The 26,598-nt window shown below is 43.6% G+C and overlaps 1 protein-coding gene across 8 annotated transcripts in view; it reads right to left on the reverse strand.

Annotated features, from left to right (window-relative positions):
• QKI (QKI, KH domain containing RNA binding) overlaps positions 1-3,548 on the reverse strand; it is a 109,142-nt gene extending 105,594 nt beyond the window's left edge. For 3 of the 8 annotated variants that reach the window (XR_014167197.1, XR_014167198.1, XM_081906936.1), the window contains exon 1: positions 2,547-3,138. Coding sequence is in view for 5 of the 8 variants with exons in the window: in XM_081906936.1 (XP_081763062.1) it covers positions 2,547-2,688 (142 nt within the window). In the remaining 3 variants the exon portion in view is untranslated. Of the gene's footprint in view, positions 1-2,546 lie in introns of all 8 variants that reach the window. The other 5 variants (XR_014167196.1, XM_081906933.1, XM_081906934.1 and 2 more) reach the window with 5 other exon arrangements.
• Between the last annotated feature and the right edge of the window lie 23,050 nt (positions 3,549-26,598).

A 26,598-nucleotide genomic window follows, 5' to 3' on the forward strand; every position in this document is an offset into this window, starting at 1 on the left:
GATATTTACCCATACAATCAACTGACCTATAAAAATACAGACGTTATCTGCAGTTTTCCACAAATACGTATAGATTCCATTAGAATGCTCCAAGCCCTAAGATTACTAGCTATCTCTTACACTCTTTGAGCTTGACATAACCGCTTGACATACCAATAATAACAGAGGGTGGGAAACAAACTTTCTGCCTCCTGTTCTACAAAACTATCAAATTGCCAGAATGTTTTCTTAGTTTTTGTTAATGTGAATACAATTTAAGAAATCCAGAAGTAAAAACGTTAACTATTTCATGATTAGCAAGCGACTAAACAGCAATTTTAATTACTTCACAGATTTCATTTACTGCACAAACCTTTCTACAATATTTTGAGAAGGGGGTGGGGATTATACCACAATCATAAAACCTAAAGGCACAGTATATGTGAATATGCTTGCTTTCAGTTCAACATCTCACATACTTCTTAAATTTTCTGTTTAAGTTTGCCAATTTTGGCAAAAATGTTTATAAAAGCCTTAAAATCTGCAATCTTTTTTTCCAAAAAGAAAGAACTGGCGCCCCTTAGTGTTCAAATATTAAAACATTTAGATCATTCATTTAATTTGCATGGAACATTTTTTCAACATTCCAGAAAGTTTTCAGCATTTGCAGTTCTTCCACCCAGGAGCCAACACAAACAGGAAAAGGCAGAAAGAATTAAAGGGGCAGCTGAACTTTTGCCTTGAGCTATCCAGAAAGTGGTGGGGAGGGGAAGAGGGGAGAAAAATAAGGGAGGGACAAGAAACCGCTTGATTGTTGAATTAGATAACTTTCAGATCTTGTTTTGGACTTGCACAAAACAGGGGAGGGGAGATGCCAGTTCAAAGGCTTCCGAAGTTCCAAGGTTATACCACACTCAAAAGATTCAGTGACCTCACATATTCTTCTTGAAATATCCTTTTGACACCAGAGATGTTCTGCTCTTTTGTTCTTGTGACAAAGTCGCTGTGCCTCCCTTTTCCAAATCAAACTGATGATTCAGTAACTTTTTCAATCCATTGTTATAACTGTGCTCAATTTGGTTACTTTAGAAGCTACTGCTCGAATTCGTATCTTAATTTCATACTACGGAATCTTCCTGAAAAAATGTTAACAATCTGAAGCTACTTCCTAAATAGCATCCTTTCAATGTCTGTCTCATTTATAGTAGTGTTATCCCAACAAGAGTCAGAAATAAAATTCCAGTTTGTAAATCAACATCCCACAACTATTTACATCAAACAAATGCTTAACAGCGTTTCCAATTCAAGTGTAGACAAACCCTTCAAAGGCCATTTTAAACTATGCATAAACTTTTCTCAATTGGAAAAATAAAATACCCAAAACCATGACTGAAATTAGATGTCAACATCTTTCATATCTAACTACTGAAGTTTTAAACTACCCCCATAAAATTCATAGGACGCCAAAACTCATGATTTCTCGGGACAGGGTTTTGATTTGAGGGGAAGGAATCAGGTTCAGATCCAAGTGAAGTCAACACGTGATTAAAAAATAAGACAAGAGAGCACTGTTTTGCAAAGCCTTTGGGTGTAATCCTCAAGCCATTTGAAAGCATACAATTAGGATTTTTTAAACAAAAAAAAACTTTGAAGTGTGCTAAGTTACACCACAGATTACAGTAAAAATTTAGGTCTTAATTCCACAAAAGTGACTTTACAGAGTGGGAGTGGGAACAGGAGGATTAGGTGTATGGCCTGGAACGTGCGGTGGGTATTTAACAACGCCACTGGCGGGTTCGCGTTTTGTTCTTGACACTCGGAGTCGCTTATTCTCCAGTGTAAACTCTTCCAAGGCAAAACCTAGTAAAGTTTGGTCTGTTTACTCACAAACTTGAAGCACAAACTCCTTTTTTGTGACGGAGCAACCACCCAACAGGGGAGGAGAGAGCTAAGCCCTCCAGTCTCAGCAATGGGTTTGCACCACCTCCCTCCCAGTCAAATCTCGACAACAAGAGCGCCCCGTTCCTCATTTCTTCGGGCTGCAAACTCGTTCATAAGTACTTCTATGAATCATGCCACCCGGCCTACTTCGCCTTCGTACTTTTTTTTTCTACCGTAATCCTCAGAACTCTCTTTTCCCACCCTTTCCAAAATAAAACAACCTCCTGGGCTCTTTCGCTCCCCTCCCCCCTTCTTTCCCCCCTCAATGAGGCGGCGACGTTTCCCCCTCGCTTAAAAACGCAGCTACGCAGAAAAAATGAGGGAACGCAACAAAGCCACACTTTATTCCCTCCCCGAGCGCCTCGTCCCCAAAGGCCGAAACTTCTGCGAAGGGACTTCCCGCTTCTCTCCCCTTTGTTTACGGGAGAAGGAAAGGCCGAAAGACGCCATTGAAAGGGAGGAGAGTCTACCCCCCGTTTCGGGACGGGAGAGGGAAGGGCAAAGGGGATCCCGTATAGGGTGTAGAGGCCCAACAGAGGAACAACCGTTTCCCCCTCACATCCACGGCTAAAAAGAGAGAGTTGCTCTTGATTTGGGGTGGGGGGTGGGGGGGGAGGTGAATTTACCTTCGTCCAGCAGCCTCTCGAGGTGGTTGAATATCCCGCAGAAGTTGGGGAGGCTGCTCATGAGCTTCTTGTCGTTCATCAGCTGCATCAGATAATCGGGGCTCGGCTTGGGCTTCTCCTTGGTTTCCATTTCCCCAACCATATTCCAAGCGCAGGGAGAGAGCGAGCGAGCGCCCGCACCAGCACTCGCCCAACCACCGCACTGGGCGCCCGCCAGGCGGGGAAAGAGACGGGGTGTGTGTTATGTGGGCTTGAAGCGCGAGGGGGGGAGGAGGCCTTTCCCCCCCTAAAACCGGGGGGGGGGTGAGAAGGAGGAAAACGAGGGAGCGGGGAAAAGGGGGGCGCCGTCAACGAAGAAGCCACCAAAGCACACGCCGCTGGGTCCCGGGCGAGACAGAGAGAGGAGGGAAAAAAATAAGAGGGGGAAACTCGGTGACCCCCCCAACCCCTCCGCCTCCACCACCACCACGGAGGGCTGCGCCCTAGTCTTCCTCCGCCGCCTTCGCCGCCGTTTCTCCCTGTTTCCAGTCGCCGCTCCCACGGGAAGCCTTTCCCCACAGCGCCGTGCGCCCGCGGCCGGCGCAGTCTCCGGTGTTTCCCTCGCCGCCGCCGCCCGCTTCGCCTCCTCTCACCCGCCGCCGCCGCACACGCAGACGTTGGCCGCGGTTCCTTCTCCTCGGCGCGGCTGCCGCTGCCGCTGCTGCTGCCCCCTGGTCTGTCTCCGCGGCGGGGAAGGGAGGGAGGGAGGCGGGCAGGCAAACGGGGGGCGGGCTTGGCTACTGTTTCGCGAGGAGTCCTCTCCGCCGCCGCCGCTTGTAAGGCTGTTCCCGGCCACCGGTGGTGCTGCTTCTGCTGCTGGTGGTGGTGGTGATGCCGCCGCCTCGCCTCCCGCTCCGCCTGCCTCCCTCCCCTCCCGCTGGTGCCGTTTGCTTGTGGCTGGCGAGTCTCTGTCCTGCCGCCGCCGCCGCCGCGGTGCCTCCTCCTCTTCTTCCTTCGTCTTTCTCCTCCTCAGTTCGCTCCGGAGTTCGCTTCAGTTCAGCGCTGGCGGCGGCAGTAGCAGGCAAGCAACGGCGGCGGCGGGAAGGGGAGGGGCGGGGGAGGGGCGGCAGCAGCGAAGGAGGCAGGGGCGGGGCGGCCGTTAATCAGCGAGCGGCGGCGGCGGCAGCGCCACTTGGCGGACTCAGGCCGCCCCGCCCCTACTGAGAGACTTGGGGACTCGCCTGACGAAGAACAGAGCGGAACCCGGCGGGGATGGGGGGCATCCAACTACCGCGCGCCAAAAAGAACGCGGCGGCGCTGCGCACACGGATATGTACACACGCAACGCAATACTGTATATGTGTCTGCTTCAGTGTGACGGGCGCGCGCGCGCGCACGAGCAATCTCGTGCCGCCGCCTTAAGACTACTTTTACGTTCGACATGTATATGAGGGGAGGGGGGGTAAGGTGTTGTTGCTTTTGGCGCGCGTGCGCGTTACCATCGGCTGGCGCCTCTCCCCCCGCCCCGAACCATCGTCGAATTTCCACGAAAAATCGTCTGAGCGCACGAGATTAGAAACTCCTTAAAGAAACTCTTGTTACTTCACCGATCTTACGTTGGGGCGGGGCCCGGTCACGTGCCGGTGGCGGAGGGAAGTCCTGGTTGTGTCGCGGTTCTAACTAAGACGCATGCGCCTAGAGGGATACGGATACGCGCGCTCCCTCGCGCGCGCTTTCAATTGTGCCGCGGCCCTGCCCCTCTCCCCGTCTCTCCCCAAGCGTTGGAATGAAATGGGAGGGGCGAGGCTGAATGGAGCCCCGTGCGCCTGCGCAGAGCGAGAAACCAGAGTAATTTTGTTCTATCCCCTTGAAGCGGCACGGGAGAAGAGCGGCTTCTCCGTGGGGGGAAAGGAGCTTGAGGCACACAAGCCCGTTGGCGAACTCTCCTTTGCTCGGCTCGCGTTCACTCCCCACCGAGGCTGCGATATGTAGTGTGCACGTGTCGCCCGCTGGCTCTCCTGACGCGCGGAGCCGTGTCGTCCTTTTGCCACAGGAACGCAGCACCGCCGAGCCAGCCGCTCGTGGCAGCGCGATGCTCGGCAGTTGGCGCGCCTCGCGGCCACCTCAGCCCTCCCGCGCGCTGCTCGCGGGCGCCCTCAAGCCCCGCCCCGGTCGTCTCACGCGGGGACTTTCCCCGCACGAGGCTGCCTTTTCCTCCCGGGTCCTGCTGGCCTCTGCCTCGCGGGATCCCTCCCCTCAGGCGCACCTTTCCTTCCCGCCGGGGGAGCGGCAGACTGACGCTGTTTTAACGGTCACACGGGGCGAGCATCCTTGTGAATGAGGCGGAGGCAGGAACCTGCGTGTGGCTCGCCTGCCCCCCCCCCGAGGGCCTCGGCTCCCCCCCCCTCCATGGGCGCTCTCCCTTGGGGACAAGCCCCGTGCGGAATGCCGCGGGGGTCGCTCCCAAGCCCAGCACGCACGGGCTTTCTCTTGGTGTCCCTGAAGTCTGGCGGCCGCCGCACAAAAACACAAGCCGGCCGCGGCCCCGTTATCTGAATCCCTTAAGGGGGAGTAGGGGCGGACCGTTGCTTTTCCATCCAGGACCGCCCTCTCCCTCCAAGCGCAGAAGCTGTGGCCGTCCTCGCCTTCCTCCCGGCTCTTGCATGCTTGACCAAGGAGGCAACTTGGCATACGAAACGAAGCCCAGCACCTGCTGCTCTGCCCCCCCCCCGCGAGGTTTTCAGTGCTTAAACCTCTCCTAAGCACCCCCCGCCTCTTTCAGCCAAGGACGGGTGTTACCTGATCCTGCAACGGTCATTGTGGTCCGCGGAATTTGCAAGGCTCCAGACCGCCCTCCCTCCACCCACCCAAATGGGCTGCACGGATTCTCCCTTTACTTCCCCCACCCGCTTCTCTTTCTCAGGATTTTCAACGCGTACCGCAGCCGCAGCGATGCCACAGTTCTCTCTCCTTTTAAATTCACCCCTATTTACATCAAATTTACGTAAATGTGAATGTAAGTAGTATTTCAGAGGGCAGACATTGTCTTTCTTTCGTTGTTCCAAGGTGGACGCCTTTTTTGCTGCTTGTTCAGCCGCAACACACGTGAAACAGATCATACCGAAGTAACCGGATTCCTTTTCTTTTTCAGTCGTCACACCCACATACCTCTGTCTGTTCATGTACTACTTTTTTCGGTGTCAACATTCATGTTGGTTCCCTCCTCATATAGTGTATGTTCTACCTCCTCCAAAAAAATTGCCTTAAAAATAGAATCAATCCCATACACACTTTCATGGAAGTGTTTATTTACTTCTCCGAAGCATTCTGAGAAAATGTACACAGGATCAGAGTGCAAGACAGGTTTCTATTCTAGGTGAGGTATATTTGAAAAAAATAATTCAGAGGGACTTGCCAAGCACATGTCCCCTATTTATTCAAAAGCATATTGCACTTTGTTCAACAAGTCTTGCCCTACAGAAGTGTGCTCAGGTTTAGAGTGTTACTCAGGTAAATATGAGAGAAGTTCTTGTTTGTTTATGCAGTTCTCCATATTTAAGCAAAGGGATATTGATAACATTTATTACTTGGCAAAGCTATTTTAAAGAACTGCATTTATACAGTATTATCCTTATGAATGCATCCAATTATTTTGTGAATCAAAATATTATGGTACTTCCCCCAAGAACTGAAGTGAGTACTAGTGCTTTACAGGGCTAATGTCAAATTCAATCAAACATTTGCCCTGAAATTTAGAGGGAAGTTGTGTCAGCTTCTATTAATAATGTTGGTTCTACTAAAGATATATAGAGAGAGAGAGAGAGAGAATGTTATTTGTGTTCAAGTGTAAGGTACTATTTTTTCCTTCTTTTTGCATCTGTGCTTAATATATATGATAGAGAAACAAACTTTACAAATGTATAGGCTAAACTTTTAAAATGTTTTCTTTCAACGTGGCTTATTTTCAGATCTAGAAAAAACAGTATCTCGTAGCCCCATCCTAAACATGCTTGCTTAGAGGTATGTTTATAATGGAGCATGGTCTAGCCAGAGATAAGCACTTTAACAAAATCACATGTTAAAACATGTACTACAGGACCAAACTAGATGTGACAGTAGCAGCCACAGCTGGCTATTCATGTCTGCTCCATTTTCATCTAAAACCATGTGGGTCCACTTTTTACAATGAGAAGGACCCGTGGGTGAAAATAACATCCCTACGATTGCTTAACATCACCACCACCCACTCACTCTCCATCACTTCAAACATTGTTTCTTTCCATCATTTCTCACATGTTTTGTGATTGCAGCCAGGCTAGGATAAAAATGCATGTGGCAACAGAGTAAGATGGAGCATTCAGCTCAACTTTTGTTGTAAAACCCACTTTGCATACCCTGTTTTCAGACATGAGCCGTTAGCATGGTGGATCCCATCATGTCAAGTTTGGCCCTTTTTGTTTGTAGCTTTAGAAGTATCTGAAGAGGCCTGAAGCACCAAATAGAAAGTCTTTGAACTGATCCTTCAGAATGCAGCTGATTTCATACAGCTAGGATAGCTCAGCTAGTACAGCATGAGACTCTAAACCTCAGGGTCATGGGATCAAACCCTACGCTGGGAAAAGGATTCCTGCACTGCAGAGGGTTGGACTAGATGAGCCTTGTAGCCCCCTCCAACTCTACCATTCTATGATTAGTGTGATCAGTGAACATTGTTTAGGCTAAAGACCTCTGTCTGTGCCTTGAAATGCACAAGTACTTCTGCAGGCCATCTAAAAGGCATTTGTTTAATCTAGAGTTCTGTTCTTTTTACCCCTCTGTTTATGGATCCAATGGCATCTTCTTTCACTCTCCTCCATGTGGCTACTCCTCACTTACACATGTGCACAACTTGCCTGCTCTCATGTTCTTTTCAGGAAGATCCTGATGCTTTCATGAGTCTTGTTTAATATTGTCACTAGGCAACTGCTCAAATTGCCATGGGATTAGTCTGTTCTTCCCATTGAAATGGCAACAAAGGGGAGACATAATTCTCCATGTGACCTTGTCACATCAAATCTGGTGATCACACATTCCCTGGGTGTGACCCAATCTCATAGCTTTGTTTTGCTAGCTTCCTTCCTTTTCCTACCCTAAAATAGAAAATGGCTCCGGTTTGTAATAATCTTTGCAGAATTTGCCAGCTAGCTGAGACATTAATCGTGGCAAAGTACAGGTGCCTTGAGGGCCACATTCTGCACCTACCTAGTCTATCATATTCTGTCTTCTTTTAAGTGCTTCTCAAGAGTGCTTTCTTCACTGTTGCAACTCACACAGGGTCACACACAAAAATAAAAAAGGAACTGTGAGCATTTTCTGGCTTCATTTTGATCATTTCATCTGCCAAAAGTCTATTGACACTCTTGAAACATTCCTCTGACTTACTACAAGTGCTGACCTGTTTTTCAGCTTTGTTCCACATTTAGATGGTCAAATTTTTAGCAAAGTGGCAACTCACTTCACACGCCAAATAAATCACCTGCTAGTATTCTTTGCAAAAATGTTTATTGTAACTGTGTGGAGACTTAAATATAAAAATTTAATTTTATAGAAAAAAGATAGTGGCTGTTCTTCTTTTTGGATGAGAAAAGGGAATGCTATATATTGCTCATATAACAGAAGAACCAGCTTCTAGAGTTCAAATTTAAAATGAGTGTGTTTTGTGAGGTCCTTCCTGTTTGTTTGCTTTAAACAAGGGTTTTGTTTGTTGTTTGAATGTCTACCTTTCACATGGTCACCTGTTCACTTACAGAATTAGGAAATTGTTTTAGAAATCCAGTCGTCTGTGTGATAGTAATAAATGTAATTTTATACCACCCATCCCCACCAATTGATGCTTGGGTATATCACAAAATACAATTATCAAATACAGTGAAAAGCCCATTTCTACTTGTTTATTTAACAAATCTTTGTACCTTATAACATCCTTCAGTTTTATAGTCTCCACCTGATGCCCCCAAAAATGAGTGTTTTCACTAGTTAGCCTCTATGGCAATAAAGTTCCACAATTCAGTGTATCTTCTCCACAGGCACTTGCTTCAGATGACAGAAGCACCTGAGAAAGATAGTAATGTGCAGACAGGTTAATGCTCCCTCAGGTGCACAGGTTCCCACACCATGTATGGTTTTAAAGTTTAGCATCAGTGCTTGAATAGTGTTTGGAGATGAGCCTGAAGCCAGAGGAGGCAAGCTATATTTCTAATGTTCAGTTCCATTTTTGTTGCCTAGCTGCTGTATTCTGAATGGTGCCATATCAATCTTCAATGGCAGCTCCAAGTACAGAATACTGTAGTACCTAATTTGGAGATTACAAAAACATGGCTTATATATTTTTATCCTGGAAGCATAGCAACTGGTAGGACAAAGGTAAGGTAAAGAATCCCTGGACGGTTACGGCCAGTCGAATTCGACTATGGGATACGGTGTTCACCTCCACTTTCTTGTCATGACTGAGCTTCAATTTGTTCACCCACATTGAGGTCATCTGGGCACTAAATCAGTACTTCCGTTGCCTCATCTGAATCTTATATAAAGGAGAAAGAGCGTTGAATGTTACCTCTCAAAGATTTTATGTAGATGAGGACAAGATAATCTCATGGGATGCCATAGCATAAATGCCACAGCGTTAAACAGTATTTCCCCAGCACCACCTTCTTGAATTGGCTCTGCAGGTTTATTATTATTATTATTATTATTATTATTATTATTATTATTATTACAACAACAATTACCCATCCTTCACTCCAGGATCCCATGGTGGGTATCACCAATATTAAAAATAGTTGAAAGCAACTTAAAATTAGAGAAATAAGGTTGGCCCTACAAATATACATCTTAAGCTAGGGTAAAGGGTTGCATCTTCAGCATTTGCCAAAAGCTGCATAATGATGGTGCCAGATGCAACTGTATGAGAAGTGAGTTCCACAGCTTGGAGGCTGCTGAAAATAATGTTCCCTCTTTGGCTCCCCACCCCAGAGGTTTCTAAGGGGGTGGAACAACCTGAGTTCCTGGCACCTGAGAAATGGAAAGAGAACCACCAGCAAAACACCATGCCATTAACTCCCTGTATAGAAAGCCTGACCAGAAGGATTCCATGGTTGATAGTATTGAAAGAAACATAGAACTGGGAAATTAGTAGAGATGTACTCCCGATGTGCTTCTCCTGTGAAGGCAGTTTCAAATGGGTCAGAAACCAGAACAAATTGGTTCCAAATAATTGAAGCTTTATTTACAGTGCTCTAGATTTTTGTTTTCAGTTAGCCAAGTGCTTGTCATATATACTTTTAGTTCTAGAATGATGTAATCTTGGATTCACACCACCCCAAATGGCATTGACCCTATTTAGAGGTTTAAGAATATTCATAATGTCCAGGTTCAAACACTAAATATGTAAGTAACCAAGCAGCTTGGATTTTTCCAGTCATGTGTAAACTGAATCAGAATCAAGAAATCAGCACTCCCATTCTGATTGATCTAGACATATACTGCTTTTTATGAGAAATGCTGATAGCAGTACTAGGCAAATAAATAGAGTTTATTTCTGTACTGCCTTTTTGCCAAAAAGACCCCCAAGGCAGCAGATGGTTTATGCACAAAAACAAATTTCAAATAAAAAAAAATCAGCTTAGAAAAGTTTAGGACAACAAATACATTTTTTAAAAAAAGACTACAATCAAAATGCATTCATATTCCTGCTAAAGGCAAAGTATAGTTCCCACAAAAATGTCAGGGAGAGCAGGAGAAAACCCTTAGGGAGCTGCTCTTTCTTATTAAGGCCCCAGTCAAGGGGTGGGGCAGACAGATGGAAAATCTTGCCCCTTGGTGGTCCAGCACAATCTCTCCCCTGCATATTCCATGATGATTCAGAAAGTTGTGACTTGTGACCTTGAATACAACTTATGTTGTATGCATGTGTCTGCTACTCCGAGTCCCAACACAAATGAAGAAAGACTTCTAGGACTTAACTATAAGTCTCTCCCCATTCATGTTGGACTGCGAGTAACAAAAGCACACAAAGTGGTATTCAACTAAGTTTTAATCAGAGTAGACCCACTGAAATTAATGGACCTACTTAGCCATTTTTCATTCATTTCAGTTTGTCTGACCTGAGCAAAACCTAAGTTGAATATTATCCACAGGGTAAATCCAGACATGCCCTCCTTGGGCAAATGAGTGGACTCCTCGAATCCAACAAGTTCCCAGTGGCAGAAGGGGAAGGGATTATTTCCTCTAAATTTGTCTTGCAGGCCCAAATGTCCCTCCCACTTACAGAAGGTTCTCTTACGTTCCAGAATAGACTTTCAGAAGCAATGGGTTGCATGGAGAAGGGGGAATTCATGAAAATATGTTTTTCAAAATCATCTCCCTTCTGCCAGTGGGAGTGTCATGTAGCAGAACTCCACTGCTCTAAAGTCTGGCTCCAAGTATTTTTTGTAAAATCTTTATACTAATACGAACAAAAAAACCACGTATCTTCTCCACTGCATTTGTCAGTTCTCTTTCCATTTTCCATCATGCCAAGAACTTGGATAGTCCCTTCAACAGCTTTGAATTATTTTGAGGTGATTTCTGTAGTCCCAACACTGCTGAGCAAAATGTTTTCCTGAAATAAAAGAACTATGCAATCAGTTGTATCAGCTGAAGAGTGCTCTAGACTTTGTTTTTCTCAAATACCTTATGCCGCATGGCAAACTTCTTTTGAAAATGAGAGGAGTTTCAAAAGCCGTGACATTGGGGTCAGCTATTCAAACAAGGATGGAAGTCCTTTGCATGAATCTTAAGCAGCTCTTTAGATTCCAGCCATTGTACATAGTGACAAAATGAGATTTGCAAAGGCATGTATAACATCACATTCCTACACATATAAAACTCGAAATGCACAAGTACAAGATGGGGCATAATAAGTGAGAAAGCAACACTTCCAGAACGATTTTAGAATTCTAGCAGATAAAAAACTGAACACGAGTTAGTGATATAGTGCTGTGGGGAATTGGGCATTGCCATTTAGATTGTATCTATGGACAGGTGACTGCGGAAGTAATAGTACAGCTCTACTGAAAACTGGAAAGGGCTAATTTGGGCTACTGTGGTGTGTGTGTCTCCTGCTTTCAGTTCTGATTCAATTTTTCTCCCAGGCAGTAAACATGGAAGTAATAGATTTGAACAAGGGCTGGTCTTCACATGCACATTCATCATTCAATTGTAACATCAAATACTGAGTTCCTTTGTGTAAATCAACCATCGTGCATCGTCACAAATAGAGTTGACAACCTCTGTGGTGACAGTTCACATGCTCAGTTCAGAGTCTTCACATTATTTATTGCTCTATCACAGGCATGTCCAAAGTCCCTTCTGGGGGCCTAATCCAGCCCCCCAGCTGGTTTTATCCGGCCCCTGTGGCAGTTTATTTATCGGGGTCAAATCCTAAAAAAAGCTCAACAAGTTTGATCAGCCCCCATGCATGTTCACTTCTTCAAATCTGGCCATCTTTGAAAAAATTTAGGTACCCCTGCTCTATCACATCTGTAGGCCACCCAAGATATTTGAGACAGCATATAAATAGTTATTGTGCATATTATCCTCAGAGCAATCCTGCAAGGTAAGTTAGACCAAAAGAAAGTAATTTTTCAGAGAACTTCACAGGCAAGCAAAGTTTTGAACCCTGTTCATCCCAGATTGCAAGAGAAACCCTGCAAATGCTTTTGGGCAATTTGAAAGTTTTGAATATATAGAGCTAAGCCAATTCAGAGTAAAACATAAATACAAATTGATGTGTGCATTATGTTTCATGCTTACTATCTGATTTATGCAGTGGCATTATTCTACTGTAGCATGGCACATATTCTTAGAACAAACCCTCATTAATCCTCTGTGTGAAAGCAGACTATCAGTTCATGTTAATTCTCAAATAAGCATAACTATTTGTTACTGCCTTTGTTTTCTTGTCAGTACCACAATAAGATATAAGTCACACGAGCTAACTAAGGTTTCTGCAAAGGTGGATATTTTTTATTGCATTTTTACTTATTTCACTGTGAGAGAAGAACTACCTGCATTTTTTGTAGTTTTGTTTCATATTATAGATAACAGTCATTTCTAAGTTGTTTTCAAATTGTACTCATCAGACCATATGATCTAACTTTTACCCCTCCTCTTCCAGCATTAACTACTAGTGTCCAAGAATTTCTTAATTTGGACCCTTTGGGTTGATGTATGTACAGTACTGGGCAAAGATGCCAATTTGCAGAGGAAGGGGATAGCAAGCAAAAAGAGGGGGCATGCAGTAAAGCCAAGCAGCTATTCCCAAAATGTAAAGCATTTTACTTTACTTTTTTTTTTTAATGCCCTGCACGATGGGACAAAATACACAGTCCTTTGCCATATTGTCTTTGCAAAGCCTGTCTGTTTGGTCATGCGCAGAAAGCAGCTAGGCAGTGAGAGTGGGATGTATTGACAAGAACAAGATGAATGACCCCCTGGAGACTGCGGGTTTGTATGCTAGTTTCCACCACCTTTTCATCCCTTTGTAACCCATTTTGGTTCACATGCAGATTAATTTTGACCAAGTCCTTACTAAATGCTCTCTTCTTTTTCACCCACTTAGCTTTGGAAGGTAGACTGGAGAATCTAAATATTTATGAGGTCTTCTCTCTCTCTCTCTCTCTCTCTCTCTCTCTCTCTCTCTCTCTCTCTCTCTCTCTCTCTCTGGTTTATGATGCACCGTTGTTGAATGTAGAGGAATTACGTTAATGAATGCATGCCTGCACACACAGACACAGAAACCAGGCAAAGGGGGAAAACACACACAAAGCTTTGTCAGCTCTAATGTCGGCTCTTACCAAACAGTTCCCATGGAAAAAGAGAGAGAGAGGCAAATAGATTCAAAATCTTGCCAGGAGAAAAGGTTGTACAAAAGATGAACAAAGTTGCGTCTTTGCTTTCCTTGGCTATAAAAGTGCCTTGTTTCATATCGGGGCGGAGGGTGGGGGGAAGCTGAAGTGAAACACATTCATATACAAATTACAAGTTTGTTTAAAACGCTGTAACTGATTTGAGCTGCTCAGTAGCACAGAGAGAAGTCTTATATTGTGCTTGGATCAATGCAACCCCGAAACAAAAAGTTAACAAATGGCACAGATCTTGTTTGCTTATCTTCTTTGCATACATTCTTTGTCTCTGAGGATTTTGTATACAAATAAATATCAACTGGACAGGATTGTATGACATATGGTGTATGCTGATGTTCTTTCTTCCCTTGTGCAATGTTTGTGAAACTGGTCCATGCCTGACTAAGACTGTCATTCTGTATATACTTAGGAACAAGCCTCATGGAACTCAATGGGTCTTACTTCTGAGTAGACATGCATAGGATTGGGCTAGAAGCTCATGCTCTGGACACCTCCTGCCTTGACTACTGCAAGCCTCCTTTCTCAGACTTTCCCTTGTCATGCATCAAACCTCTCCCTGCCTCAGAACTCCACTGCCAAAAATGATAAACCTTTCTAGTCACTCAAACTATAGGACACTATATTTAACTATATTTAAGTTCAAATACTTAAATTGGCTTCCCATATCACTTATGTCCACAACAAACACCTTCACCTGCAGTCCTGTCAGGCTTCCTGTGTGTATTCTCAGGTAGATGGGGAACAACTTGCAGTAACTAGTTCTGTGTACACAGTTTCTCACCTGAATCAAATGGCTGGAGCTACTTAATGGGAAACTACCCCCCCCCCAAAAAAATAGGAGGTATTTTCTAATTTGACAGCATAACATGTTTAAAAGAGGTCTTCTATCTTTGTAATTTAATTTAAACATTTAATATGGGTTCAAAACCATATATTACAAGGAAATTGCAAATTTTACACACAGATGAATGCATTTTATTAAAATACTGGAACTGAAATATAGACTGCTTTACTTTATGGCAAAAGACTAATATTTTAAATCTTTAATTGTCACTGTCATCCCTACCTCCACCCTTTTTATTCTCTGGCCTTCACAAACTTAAGCAGAAGGTGGTACAAATTTTCTCTGTTTCCTTTCACAACAGAGCAGTAGGACCGGGAATTTTAAAACATGCTGTCTGTGTTAGCATTTTAAAAATGGTTAGGCAATGGCAGAATGTTTGCTTGTTCTTTGAATACAATAGGATTTTTACTATCTAACTCCTATTTATATTTATGTCTGTTGGGATTTCAAAAACAGTTACCCTAATAAATGTCTTCCAGTTTTTATTGTGCTTTGTTTTCAAGTTGTCCAATTTGATATGTAATTGAATCCAATAAAGCGATCTACATTTCATTTGTTCAAAGGCTATCATTTATGTCAGGCTCAATATTGACACTGCCATTTACATTTACATTGCTAGGGACTTTGTGGAATGAAAATTTGCTCCAAGCTAGATCCGAAGCAAAATGAACTTACTGTGCAGAGTTTGCTGCACACCAGGGGCCTGCAGTGGAACTATTGCAATGCCTGATAAGTCTTAGCAAGATGGGCAAGAACCGTTACAGTGGCCGGGTTCACACATTACACTGAGCCAATGTTAAGCTATAGTTTCTTAAAACAAATCTTGCTTAAAGCACCAGTTGCCCCACAGAGGATTTAAAAAATCAATGTACGTTCACAAGTTGTAAGTAAGGTTTGAAGACGGTGGTGCATCATTTAGCATGTAGGAGTTCAGAGTCTCTGCTGAAAGAAGTCTGCTGATATTAGGAATAAATACTAGTCTGTGACCCCAATGAGAAGCTGAGTATTACAAAAATAAAAATGAATAAGCAGCATGTTTGTTGGGACTATCACAGCAGGGGTAGAACATGGTCCACTGATGGACCACTGGGCAACTTCAGGTGGGCCACCTGGTCCTGCTGGTTGCTAAAACTCTTGCAAGGTGTGTTGGAGAATTCCCTTGAGCTGATCCAACAGATAACATCTTAGGTTCTTAAGCAAGAGTTCATTATTGGAATCTGTTAATCAAGTTTAGCTAAGCATTAAGTGTACAGATATCATTGGTGAACTACAGGGATTCTAGATTTTTTATATTATTATTATACAATCTAATTCCTGACATCAATTCATGCTTGACTTGAATTTAAACATATTTTTCTGCATTGCACTTTTCCCAATTGAAAGTTTTTATCGGTATTCTCCCATATATATGTTTTCCTAGTTTTTCTTGAGTTGCTGAATACCAACGAGAGAGCTTGAACATTATTTTTCTATTAAGAAAGAATTCAGTCTTTCAAAACTACATGAGTGGAATTTGTTTGCATAAATGTAATTCCAGAAATGTCAGTGCTCAGAAGCTGAGTGCTAATTACGTGATCTAATTTTGGTGTTTTTTTAAAAGAAGAAAAGTTAATGTCAGGAGTCACCCATATTTCCTTTTTACTAACGATTTATCTACCCAGTTATTAACACATTTGTATCCCACCCTTCTACAACACAGCTCACAGTCTGAATAAAAACACAATAGAACAACAGCAGCCATAAGAATTATGAAGGGAAGAGATAAAAGGACTGAGGCGGCAGCAATCAACAACAGATGTCAAATCAGGAATACACTACAGAGGAGCACATTTGAACAGGAAGGTTTTAGCTGACTTCTAGAGGGAGATTTTAAAAACGAGCTTACCCAAATATCATGCAGCACGCAGCTTCCTTAGCTTGGGTACAATTGTTAAGAAGTTATGCTCTCTCATGTCCACCATGATCAGTCATACCTCAGGTGGTGTGGAATACAGAGTAAGGGCCCCCTCTAAAGTATGAATCTGCATGCAGGCAGAATCATATTATCAGTGGCAACCCTTCTGGTGGATTGTCTAAATTTTCGCTTAGAATCACCAGGCAGAAACAAGGAACTTTTAACATTCTGATGGTGGCCAGAGAGAGAAAACATTCAGGAGACAATGTTGAGCACCTTTCGCCATGCCTGTTCAACGCCATCTCCTATCTTTGTCCATATTCCTTTAAAGCACAGTGGGGAAACTTCAGGTCTGGGAGTCAGATGTGTCCCTCCAGTTGTCTCTGTCTGGCCCTCACATCTCCTCACAGACCACACAGACCACTGGCCCTGTTTCACACTCTCCTCAAGTGTTTTTGCCTAGCCAGAATTGTTTGTGACCTGTGATAATGCTTCACACCTGCCTGAATGGAGAATGGACAGGTATGTAAGGTAGGGGTTAGAAACTCCTGATTTCGCATGGCTGGAATGAGACCTATTGTGTGAAAAGGTCACAAGCCGCTCTACTCATATTTCCTTCTGGCCCTGCCACCTTTGCAGGCAGCCAGGCCACCCACTGGCATGCCCCCCCCCCAATTTCTCACCTGTGCTTTAAAGAAATAGATATGTAACAAAATACATCATATACAGTTCCTGAACCTCTTAAGCATGTCTTTATGACACCCAGTACTCATAGAGCAGGGCTCCCAAGTTTTGTAAGCCCCAGTACCTGTCCCAAAGTACGTATCCTGCACTGTTTGATGCCAATCTCCAAATGTCTTTGAAACATTAAAAGATTATAGCAACACTCCTTATACCACCGCCTTCCTATACTCATTTCCACTACAGTTTTACAGAAGCCGTTTCAAAATAATCGCACAGAATTTAATAACGCCTTCGCTAAAGCAGCGGCAGCCAATGTGCATTCCAGATGTTGTTCTATAGTTCCCATCAACACTGGCCATTGGTCATTCTGGCTGGGACTGAGGGGAGTTGGAGTCATTAGCTACCTAAAACATTAGCTACCTCTGTGCTAAGGCATACAAAATAGGGCTCAAAGCTCATACTCAGCTCTTGGTCTTGACAGAAGCTTTTACTTAACCAATCACAGAAAATACTTTGGCAAGGTAAAAAGCAATATGGCAGACCCACCATATAAATATTTTTCTGTAGACTACTTGGAGGTTTTCTTACAATCAATCAGTACGTATATGAATTTTGTTAAATAAACAAATAGAATTTGAGGATTACATATCATTGAGTATCTTTTGGGGGTCCTTTTAGGATATACTGCCACCATTTCGTCTGGGCAAACATTTGTCTTGGAAGGTAAACTTTTTAAATGTCTATTTTACTATTATGTCAGCAAAATCCAATTCAAGTGAAAGCTTCCAGACCCTCATTAAGACCCTTCAGGCATGGTTAAACTCAAAGGAGCAGAAAGCATTTGCTTGGCTTTAATGTAAAATATGCAGAGCAAACCCATCCTTAATTAGACACACATGTCTTTCAAGATATCAATAAATGTTTCCTTTTTTGATAAGTGTGGTTTAATAAAATGTAATAACAAGAGAGTGAATGCACCGAAGACATAATTTAATAGAGATTAAAATTAACAGACACAAATTTGCAAACCTCAGCAGTGGCTAACAGTCCATTTATTTAAAGAAACAGCTAAATTCCACTTTTACTGTCAATTGGTCAAACAGGGATGGGGAAGAACTCTGGAATTTTATTGTAACTCATTTTGGAATATCAAATGGTACTTCCTCCTCTGCTTTATATACCATATTCCAAGTCTATTGAAGAGTGCGCTAAAAGTTGATAAGTTATGTTCATTTAGCGTTCAGTTTGGAGGCTGTCACATTGCTGCTGCCTAATGTGTTCTGACTTCCTATAACTTTCCAGGGAAGTTTTGACCCAGGGGTTGCAAACCCTTTTGGGCTTATGGACACACTGGCAAACCAACCAAAGGAACTATTGTGGGCACCCCACACACTCCACAACTACGCACACATTGCAACGTTGGCTGTCAGCTGCAATGGAATGCTTCCCCTCCCCCAATCTAATTTCAGTGGGAATAGAGATGGAAGAGGAGGCCCTGTGGGCTCCAGAGAAAGCCTCTGGGCACATGGGTGCCCCTGGCCCACCATATTGGCAGCTCTTGCTTGACCTATGAAATGAAAAGTAGCTTGGAAGGAACCCATGTGTCTAAGAATGCTCTTCTCCCCTAAAAACCACTATTTTGGATCAAGAGCACTCACTTGGCTATCAGCTGACCCTAACCTAAAGGATAAGAGAATGTGTGGACTTCTTCCATCTTCAGAAAGGATCCAGCGATAGTGGTCCAAATCTGGAGATACCATGAAATATGGATCTGTGGGCTGTGATGTTGTTTTAACAAAATGAAATAAAATACCTGCCTACTGGGTTTCTGCAAAGTTTTAAATTTGTTTCAATTCCATTTCTAATACCATTACCTTAAAAAAAGATTTTTGATTTCCGCCCCCTTTCAAAACAAGTGTACCTGTCAGAAAGAAAAAAAATCAATGTTATCCTGAATAACCTGAAGTTGCCATGTGAAAAACCGGTGTTATAGAAGCCATATGGTGGTGGTGAGGATATGGAGGATAAAAAAGGTTTTAAGAAAAGGTTGCACAGAAGAAGAACATTTTTGGAACAATAGTACTTTCGTTTGAATCTCCAAAGGCAAAGAAATCTACTTTTGCACAGTAGCTACAGACAAGGTGCATCTCTGAAGCAGAGGCTTTAGGAAACCTCAAGAGGAAGAAGTCAAAGCTGTATTAAACATACCATCTTTTTAAAAGTATCGTAGCTTCTCTAAACCGAACACTGAACTTTACTGGTAGCCTGTGTAACTCAAAGAGAACATGCACAACTTGCACCACAAACTTGATGCCATGCATTATTTTACACTAGGAAATTGACTGTGCAGATCACAGGACAGTAGGGTCAGGTAATCTCTCAAAATCAGAGGCATACAAAAGGGGAGTCATGTAGCTTCCGGAAATGCTTAATTCCCATGCAGACTTTTCTTCTGTCTCATTCTTCACATTGACAAACTGATACTGTGTGTGTGTACCAATGCAACATTTAGGATTGTTGGAGGGACAATTTTCTTCCCGCTCTCTCATATTTCAGAAATGAGGCATCAGAAATATCTGTATCTCTGTGAGCCACTTAGTGGTTCTACAGATGGCGTTACCATTTTTAGATATACATAAATGTTTATATAAATACTAGATGTGTTTGCCAAAGGATGTGTGGATGACCTCGGTATACTCAGGTTTCGTTTCAGATCATATAAATATTTCACATTTTTTACTCAATATGAGCTAAAAAAAACCACTACCACAACCCATCCTATTACAATTCACAGCTTCTTTGCCACTGAATCTTGAACATATCCAAGCTCAGGTCTTTGAGCCTTACAATAAATTAATCCTCCCTCAAAAAATGAAAAAGTAAAGTGAGAAACAGCCTTCGATCATATTCTGTTTTGCTGAGTCTTACCCCTATCATGAACTTACCTTGTGGTCTTAGGCAAGTTAATGTCTCAGTCCAGTTTGTGTATTCATTAGGTGTTGGCATTAAGTAGCCTGGTGGAAGACTGGCAGAAGCTCCTCCCCTCTACCACTACACAGATAACCTCCCATGTGAGGCAAATGGCCAATCAGGAGTGGCTCTGTTCACATTCTTTCTCTTCCACCATGTTGTTTCTGCATGAGGTCCTGGTGAGTGTATGAACCAGGGCTCAGACTCCGCTTCCTCAGGGTTATAGTGAGGAATGTGAAGCGCTTCAAATGTTCCAAAGCATTATATCAACCTCCCCCAACCTAGTGTTCTCCAGATAGCATGGCCAATGGTCAGGGATGATGGGAGTTGAAGTCCAAAGGATCTAGATGGAATCAGTTTGTGGAAGGCTGTGTTATATATATGACAATGGTGATGATGATTTAGGGTGGCCATAGCATTGACAGGAGATGATAGAAACTGATGGGTGATTTGGCTGTTCTTCATGTAAAACCATTCTGGAACTTCAAATTACTCCAGTGTTGAAGGTAGGAAACCGAGGGAAGCTTTTCTTCTGTGACTGAGGAATATTATGAAAATAAGGAAATTTGACACTGCTCTAAGGTTTTATGTTGGAAGAGGCGGGTATGTTGGAAAAAGCACAATGTGTTGTTAGTCCCTTAGTTCTTTTCCTTCTCTGCCAGAGGCACTGTTAGAAGAGAACTTGGGGACAGAAATCTGGGAGACGAGATGAGTGCGGGGAGAGAAGCAAACAAGAGCTTTAAAACACATGAGGAGGAGGAATGCTGATGGGGACAGTCAACATGGTGTCCTCCAGATGTTGCAGGACCACAGTCGCCATCATCCCTGACCATAGCCATGCTGGCTTGTGCTGATGGGATTTGGAATCCAACAACATCTGGAGAGACCACACTGGCTAGCCTTGGAAACTCCTTGGACAGGGAGCTTGTCTCTCTTACTTACACCAGCCTCTAAAGTGGTTATTAGATGTTTGAGACTGATTCCCTCTAGGCCCCCCCCTCCAAGCACAGTGTTGCCTTGCTGGGTGCAGTTGGTGGGAGTTGTAGCCCAAAACATCTATGAGAGCACCAGTTTAGGTAAGCCTGGTTTATACTCTTCAGCAAACTGTGAATAATAGTGCTATCTAGACAAATAAATAAATAGATTTATTTCACAGGTTAATATAGGGCAATATGAAGCCATTCCTAACATTCTGTAGCCCTCTCAATTCAGTAGACTATACACTGCCAGGCATCAATAGAAGTGCTTCAGTGGAACAGCTGCATAAACAAGAATCAGAGGGAGAGTTTATATAAACAAATTAATTACTGGTGTAAAAGGGAGGCATAGCAGTCTGACCGTGCCGGGTATAGCTTTATCTAAGCTGGTATAAATCAATAGCAAAACATACATTTCATCTTGCATACGGTTTGCCTCCTCCAGGACAAGTTGAATCCAGACCACTTACTGTAGCCTTGCCTGTTACTCAGTCAGCGTATTGTTGATGCCATTTACAATTTCCAGGGTTTTTGCCTCATAACACTTCTCAAATGTCCCCCTGAAAATTCTTTTGCCAGCCACACATTCACCGAAGCTATAATAACAGATGGAGTTTTATGCTCAACTGGCTTTTTTCTCTAGTTGATCAAACTGAAAAGCCAGACAAGATGGAAATTTGCTGAAATTTAGATTTCTTCCTGCAGTTTTACAGATCTTATAAGTTATCATTCATTGATTATGCGAGCTCCCTCGTCTCCAGCATCTGTTTGCTGCATATGGAGGAAAGACGAATTCATTTTTAAAAAAACACCAGAGCACAAGATGGAACACAAATACATATCTCAGACAAACAAACAAACAAACAAAAGCAGCAATATAGAAAATGTGTGCAGCTTTCTCCATTCTCTTCCCTCCACCTCACCCAGTGTTTCCCAAACTGTGTGCTAGGGCACACCAGCACGCTATAAGAAGGGTTGAAGTAATAATGCTCAACTTTTGTATAAGTCCTCACAGTGTACCACATGCATTATCTAGCTGTAATCCTGACAAGAACCCTGTAAGACCAGTCTCCATTGTTGCAGATGGCGTGGGGGGACTGAGGGTGTGTGGCTTGCCTAAGGCTACTTACTGGGTTCATGGTGGAGACAAGATTCAAACTGGGGACTTTCTGATTCTCAGCTCACTCTCGTAGCCATTATGTTACATTAAGCTACCATCTCTGAAGCTTCCATAGCCCTTGGTCTTCCATGAATATGGTTTTAACAGTGTGTCCGTAAGTGGGGTGCTAGATGGAAACATGAATAGACAATCCCACTATTGCAAGGCGAGTGTCTGGTCATTGTGCTGGAGGGGAGCCTCTGGTCTTCCACATGGTGCTGCACTCACATCATTATTGGGCATCCTGGCTAGAGTTAATGGGAGAGCCAGTGTGGTGTAGTGGTTAGAGTGTTGGACTAAGACCTGGGAGACCAGAGTTCAAATCCTCACTCAGCCACAAAGTTCACCTCGTGGCATTTGGCCGATCACTCACTCACTTTCAGCCTAATCTACCTCAAAAGATTATAGTGAAGATAAAAATGGGGAGGAAAAAGGAACTATGTACCATCTTGAGCTCCTTGGAGGACACGATGGTATCAAAATGTAAATGAATGAATGAATGAATGAATGAATGGAGTTGGCACTCAACAGCATCTGGAGGGCTGCAGATTCTCCACGCTGATCTTTTTGAGTGTAACACAGAAATATGCCTCCAATTTTAAGCTGGGGTGGGGCAATGGTATGTCAACGTGAGGAGCTCTGATAATGCAGGGACTGCAGCAAACGTGGTTTTAAAAATCCCCTTCAGACCTTTCTCAATCAACAAGAGGTAGTCAGGGACTGAGTAGGTGGAGCCAGAAACATTGCAAGATAGGAAGCTGGCTTATAGTGAACCAGGCCATTAGTCCATCAAGCTCAGTACTGCCTACATTGGGTGACAGCAGCTCTCCAGGGTTTCTCAGCCCTACGTAAAGATCTGAGATCTTCTGCATGTGAAGCAGTTGAGCTACAGGGCCAGCATGTATGGCCCTGTGCCTCCTGCCTGCAGAAGTGGCTCTCTGGGTGGTGTGGAGTCAATCTGATAGCTTCCAAGCAGGGGTATCAATGCTATTTACATGGACGAGCAGGAGCACCAGGTGGCCCCTGGTGATGCACCAACCTCCCCACTCCCTCACCTCTGTCTCAGTGAACAACAATGACTCACCTACCCAGAAGCAAGTGCAGTGGTTCTGCACCAGCCAGAACCGCTTCTGCCTCTCAGTGTTAATATTACCTGCTCATATTTCCTATACAACTGTGATGGGCTGTCCATGGACAGAAATACGGTGAGCCGGCAATCTGTAGAAAGATTCTGATATAGTTTGCAAGAAGTACCCAAGTCCCTCCTTACCCGGCAATTGTTCGAGATGTTGTACAGATAATCTATATCTTTGAGGTGGGCAGGCAGGACCATGTATATTTAAGGATCCTGAAATTCATGGATTTATTCTCGCCATCCCATGGCATGCTTGCGCATTGCAGTACTTCATTATTCCCACTCCAGTTCACACATTCTGCCTTAAAGACTCAGCTATTTGTTTCACCTTATCAACTCTGTGGTCATCTGAAAAGCTGAACTAAAAAAAGAAGAAGATTCCTCTCTCCTCTCCTGGCTACTAAAATGCCAACCACTGCCATTTAAAATGTAACATTTATTTAAGAAAAAAGTTATGCTAATCAGCATTAGCAGTAGCACACCTGCTGAATATGTATTTGTGCAAGTAGAAGAAAGGTGGTCATGGACAGTTCAAGGGTTTTTCTTTCCATTAGCGAGATTCAGTTGACAGTGTTCATAATAATAATAAAAATAAACACGGATGGTCCTTTATCAGAGTAAATAGGCCTCAGAGACCTGCCATGTACTCTTGTTATCAGCACTGCTTCCTTTTCTGCCTAAAGGATTTAGGTAATATCCTTGGTACAGCTTTTAGACTCCCCCCCCCCCCGCTATGTTAGAAGTCCTGTCTCTACTCATTCCCTTTACAAAGCATTATATAATGAGTCGGATCCAGGCTTAGTTTGTTGAACTTAAGTCCAATTGAAACTAATGGGACAAATTAGCTTTGACTTATCTTTAAGGCCCATTGATTTCAAAGGGAATCAGGTGCAACTAAAGCTGTGTACACATTAGCGGTAGGGTTGCCACCCATCTCTAGAAAAGCAGTGGCAGCAAGATAGTTCTCTTCCCCCCCCCCCAAAAAAAAACTCACTGCATTTCAAAGCATATTTTTATGTTGTTGTACATAACACAGATGGAGCACAGTGGTATTCGCCAGAAGTTTCCCCACACCCACAAGCCTTTGAACTCCTATTCAATTAATGTTATCTGTGCATGCACAACTGCTATCTCAAATATACACATCTCAGCATAACTATGGTGGAGGGTGGGAGATTGTTTTGTATTACAGACCCTTCAAGTGTCCCTATTTTCCAGGGACACCCCTGATTTGGAGAAGCTGTCCCAGTTTCTGATTTGATCCCAGAATGTCTCACTTTTCCTTAAAGGTAAAGGGACCCCTGACCATTAGGTCCAGTCGCGGATGACTCTGGGGTTGCATGCTCATCTCACTTTATTGGCCGAGGGAGCTGGCGTACAGCTTCCGGGTCATGTGGCCAGCATGACTAAGCCGCTTCTGGTGAACCAGAGCAGCGCACGGAAATGCCGTTTACCTTCCTGCTGGAGCGGTACCTATTTTTCTACTTGCACTTTGACGTGCTTTCGAACTGCAGGAGCAGGGACCGAGCAATGGGAGCTCACCCCATTGTGGGGATTCGAACCACCGACCTTCCGATCGGCAAGCTCTAGGCTCTGTGGTTTAACCCACAGCACCACCCACATCCTTTTCCTTAGGAAATCCCTATTTTCATGGGAGAAATGTTGGAGGCATCTGAAGGCAATTCTGTATAGGGAAGGTTTTTTTTTAAAAAAATGTTGAATATTTTATTATGTTTGCCTGTATGTTGGAAGCTGCCCATAGTGGTTGGGGCAACCCAGTAAGATGTGTCAAGTATAAATAGTAAAATTATCATTTTGGATGTCCCTATTTTCATTGGAGAAATGTTGGAGTGCGTGATATTATTGCAATTGGTTATAAGCTGCCCTGAGGGACATTTAAAGAAAAGGCAGGCTATAAATCTACCAAGCAAATAACTACTAGTAATAGTAACAGTAAATTTAAACTAATAAAATAAAACAATAGCAGCCAGAGTATTTTAGTGAGGCCTTTGTTGTTTTTTAGTCATTTAGTCGTGTCCGACTCTTCGTGACCCCATGGACCAGAGAGCGCCAGGCCCTCCTGTCTTCCACTGCCTCCCACAGTTTGGCCGAACTCATGTTGGTAGCTTCGAGAACACTGTCCAACCATCTCGTCCTCTGTCATCCCCTCTCCTTGTGCCCTCCATCTTCCCCAACACCAGCGTTTTTTCCAGGGAGTCTTCTCTTCTCATGAGGTGGCCAAAGTATTGGAGCCTCAGCTTCACGATCTGTCCTTCCAGTGAGCACTCAGGGCTGATTTCCTTAAGAATGGAGAGGTTTGATCTTCTTGCAGTCCATGGAACTCTCAAGAATCTCCTCCAGCACCATAATCGACTGCACCCTTAAAACAATACTGGTATGTCTAAGGTTGAAAGACAGTGGCTTGCTGCCTTCATCACTTAGGTGACATTTGAACTAGGGACATTGTAATTCACACTCATTACCTGGGAGTAACCATTGCAGAAATCAATTTACCTAGGTGTAATGCTCAGTAGGTATGTATAAGTTTGCACCCTTAAGTTTCTATCCTATATATTCTTTTAAATTGCAATCCTAAATGCCATACCCAACAAGGGAGTAAATCCCAGTGAGCAAAACGGGTTTTCTAAGTAGACATGCATAGCATTGCACTATCATGCACTGCATCAAGTTTGTAAATGCTCTACTGCTAACCTATAGCCCTCCCAATGCTATGGACTCCAGATCCTCTCAGTCCCAGTCAGCATGGCCAATGGCCAGGAATGATGGGAGTTGTGGTTCAGCTACATCTGGAGGGCCACAAGTTCCCCACTCCTGCGCAAGCTATCCCAGCAGAGTAAAACTTTTCTCTCTCTTTAAAACTTACATTATGAAACAAACATAGCTCCCTTAAAACAGCAACGCTGTAGCTCTAGTTTAATGTAAGCTACCAAACGCCTGTGCCTTACATATTCCAATTTTAAACTAACCCATCAATTTAAAGGAGGAAGAGAGAGATAGCAACAGCAAATTACTTCCCAGTGCCTATTTATATTTACTCCTATGAACAAGACGGTCTTTTGCAAAACCGGCAAAAGGGGTGGGGGTGGGCTGGGGGGCAGGGGAGAGATGAGCTTTTGTATCTAGAATCTGCTGGGTGCTAATTTGACATGGCAATGAGATGAAAGTTGGGCTCCTGCTAGTTTCAACATCAGAGGATTGGAATGCAGCCTACTTAGCATAGAAGTCAAACAATTCACTGGCAATAGATTGCTTTCCACTTCTAGATCTGCTAAATAAATAGAAAACTAATTAACAGTGTGGTACAGCAGATGTAGCAGGTTTGAATTTCATTAGAGCCCTGGCTAAGAAGAAGGGAAAGAATCAAGAAACCATTCTACAACTTGATGGATCTTTCTCTGCTGAGGGACAGGCAAAAAATGTTATCTGTGCAAGAAGAAGTTACCCCT

This window comes from Podarcis melisellensis (assembly GCF_964234715.1).
Source record: "Podarcis melisellensis genome assembly, chromosome: 3".
In the NCBI taxonomy this organism is placed as follows: Eukaryota; Metazoa; Chordata; class Lepidosauria; order Squamata; family Lacertidae; genus Podarcis; species Podarcis melisellensis.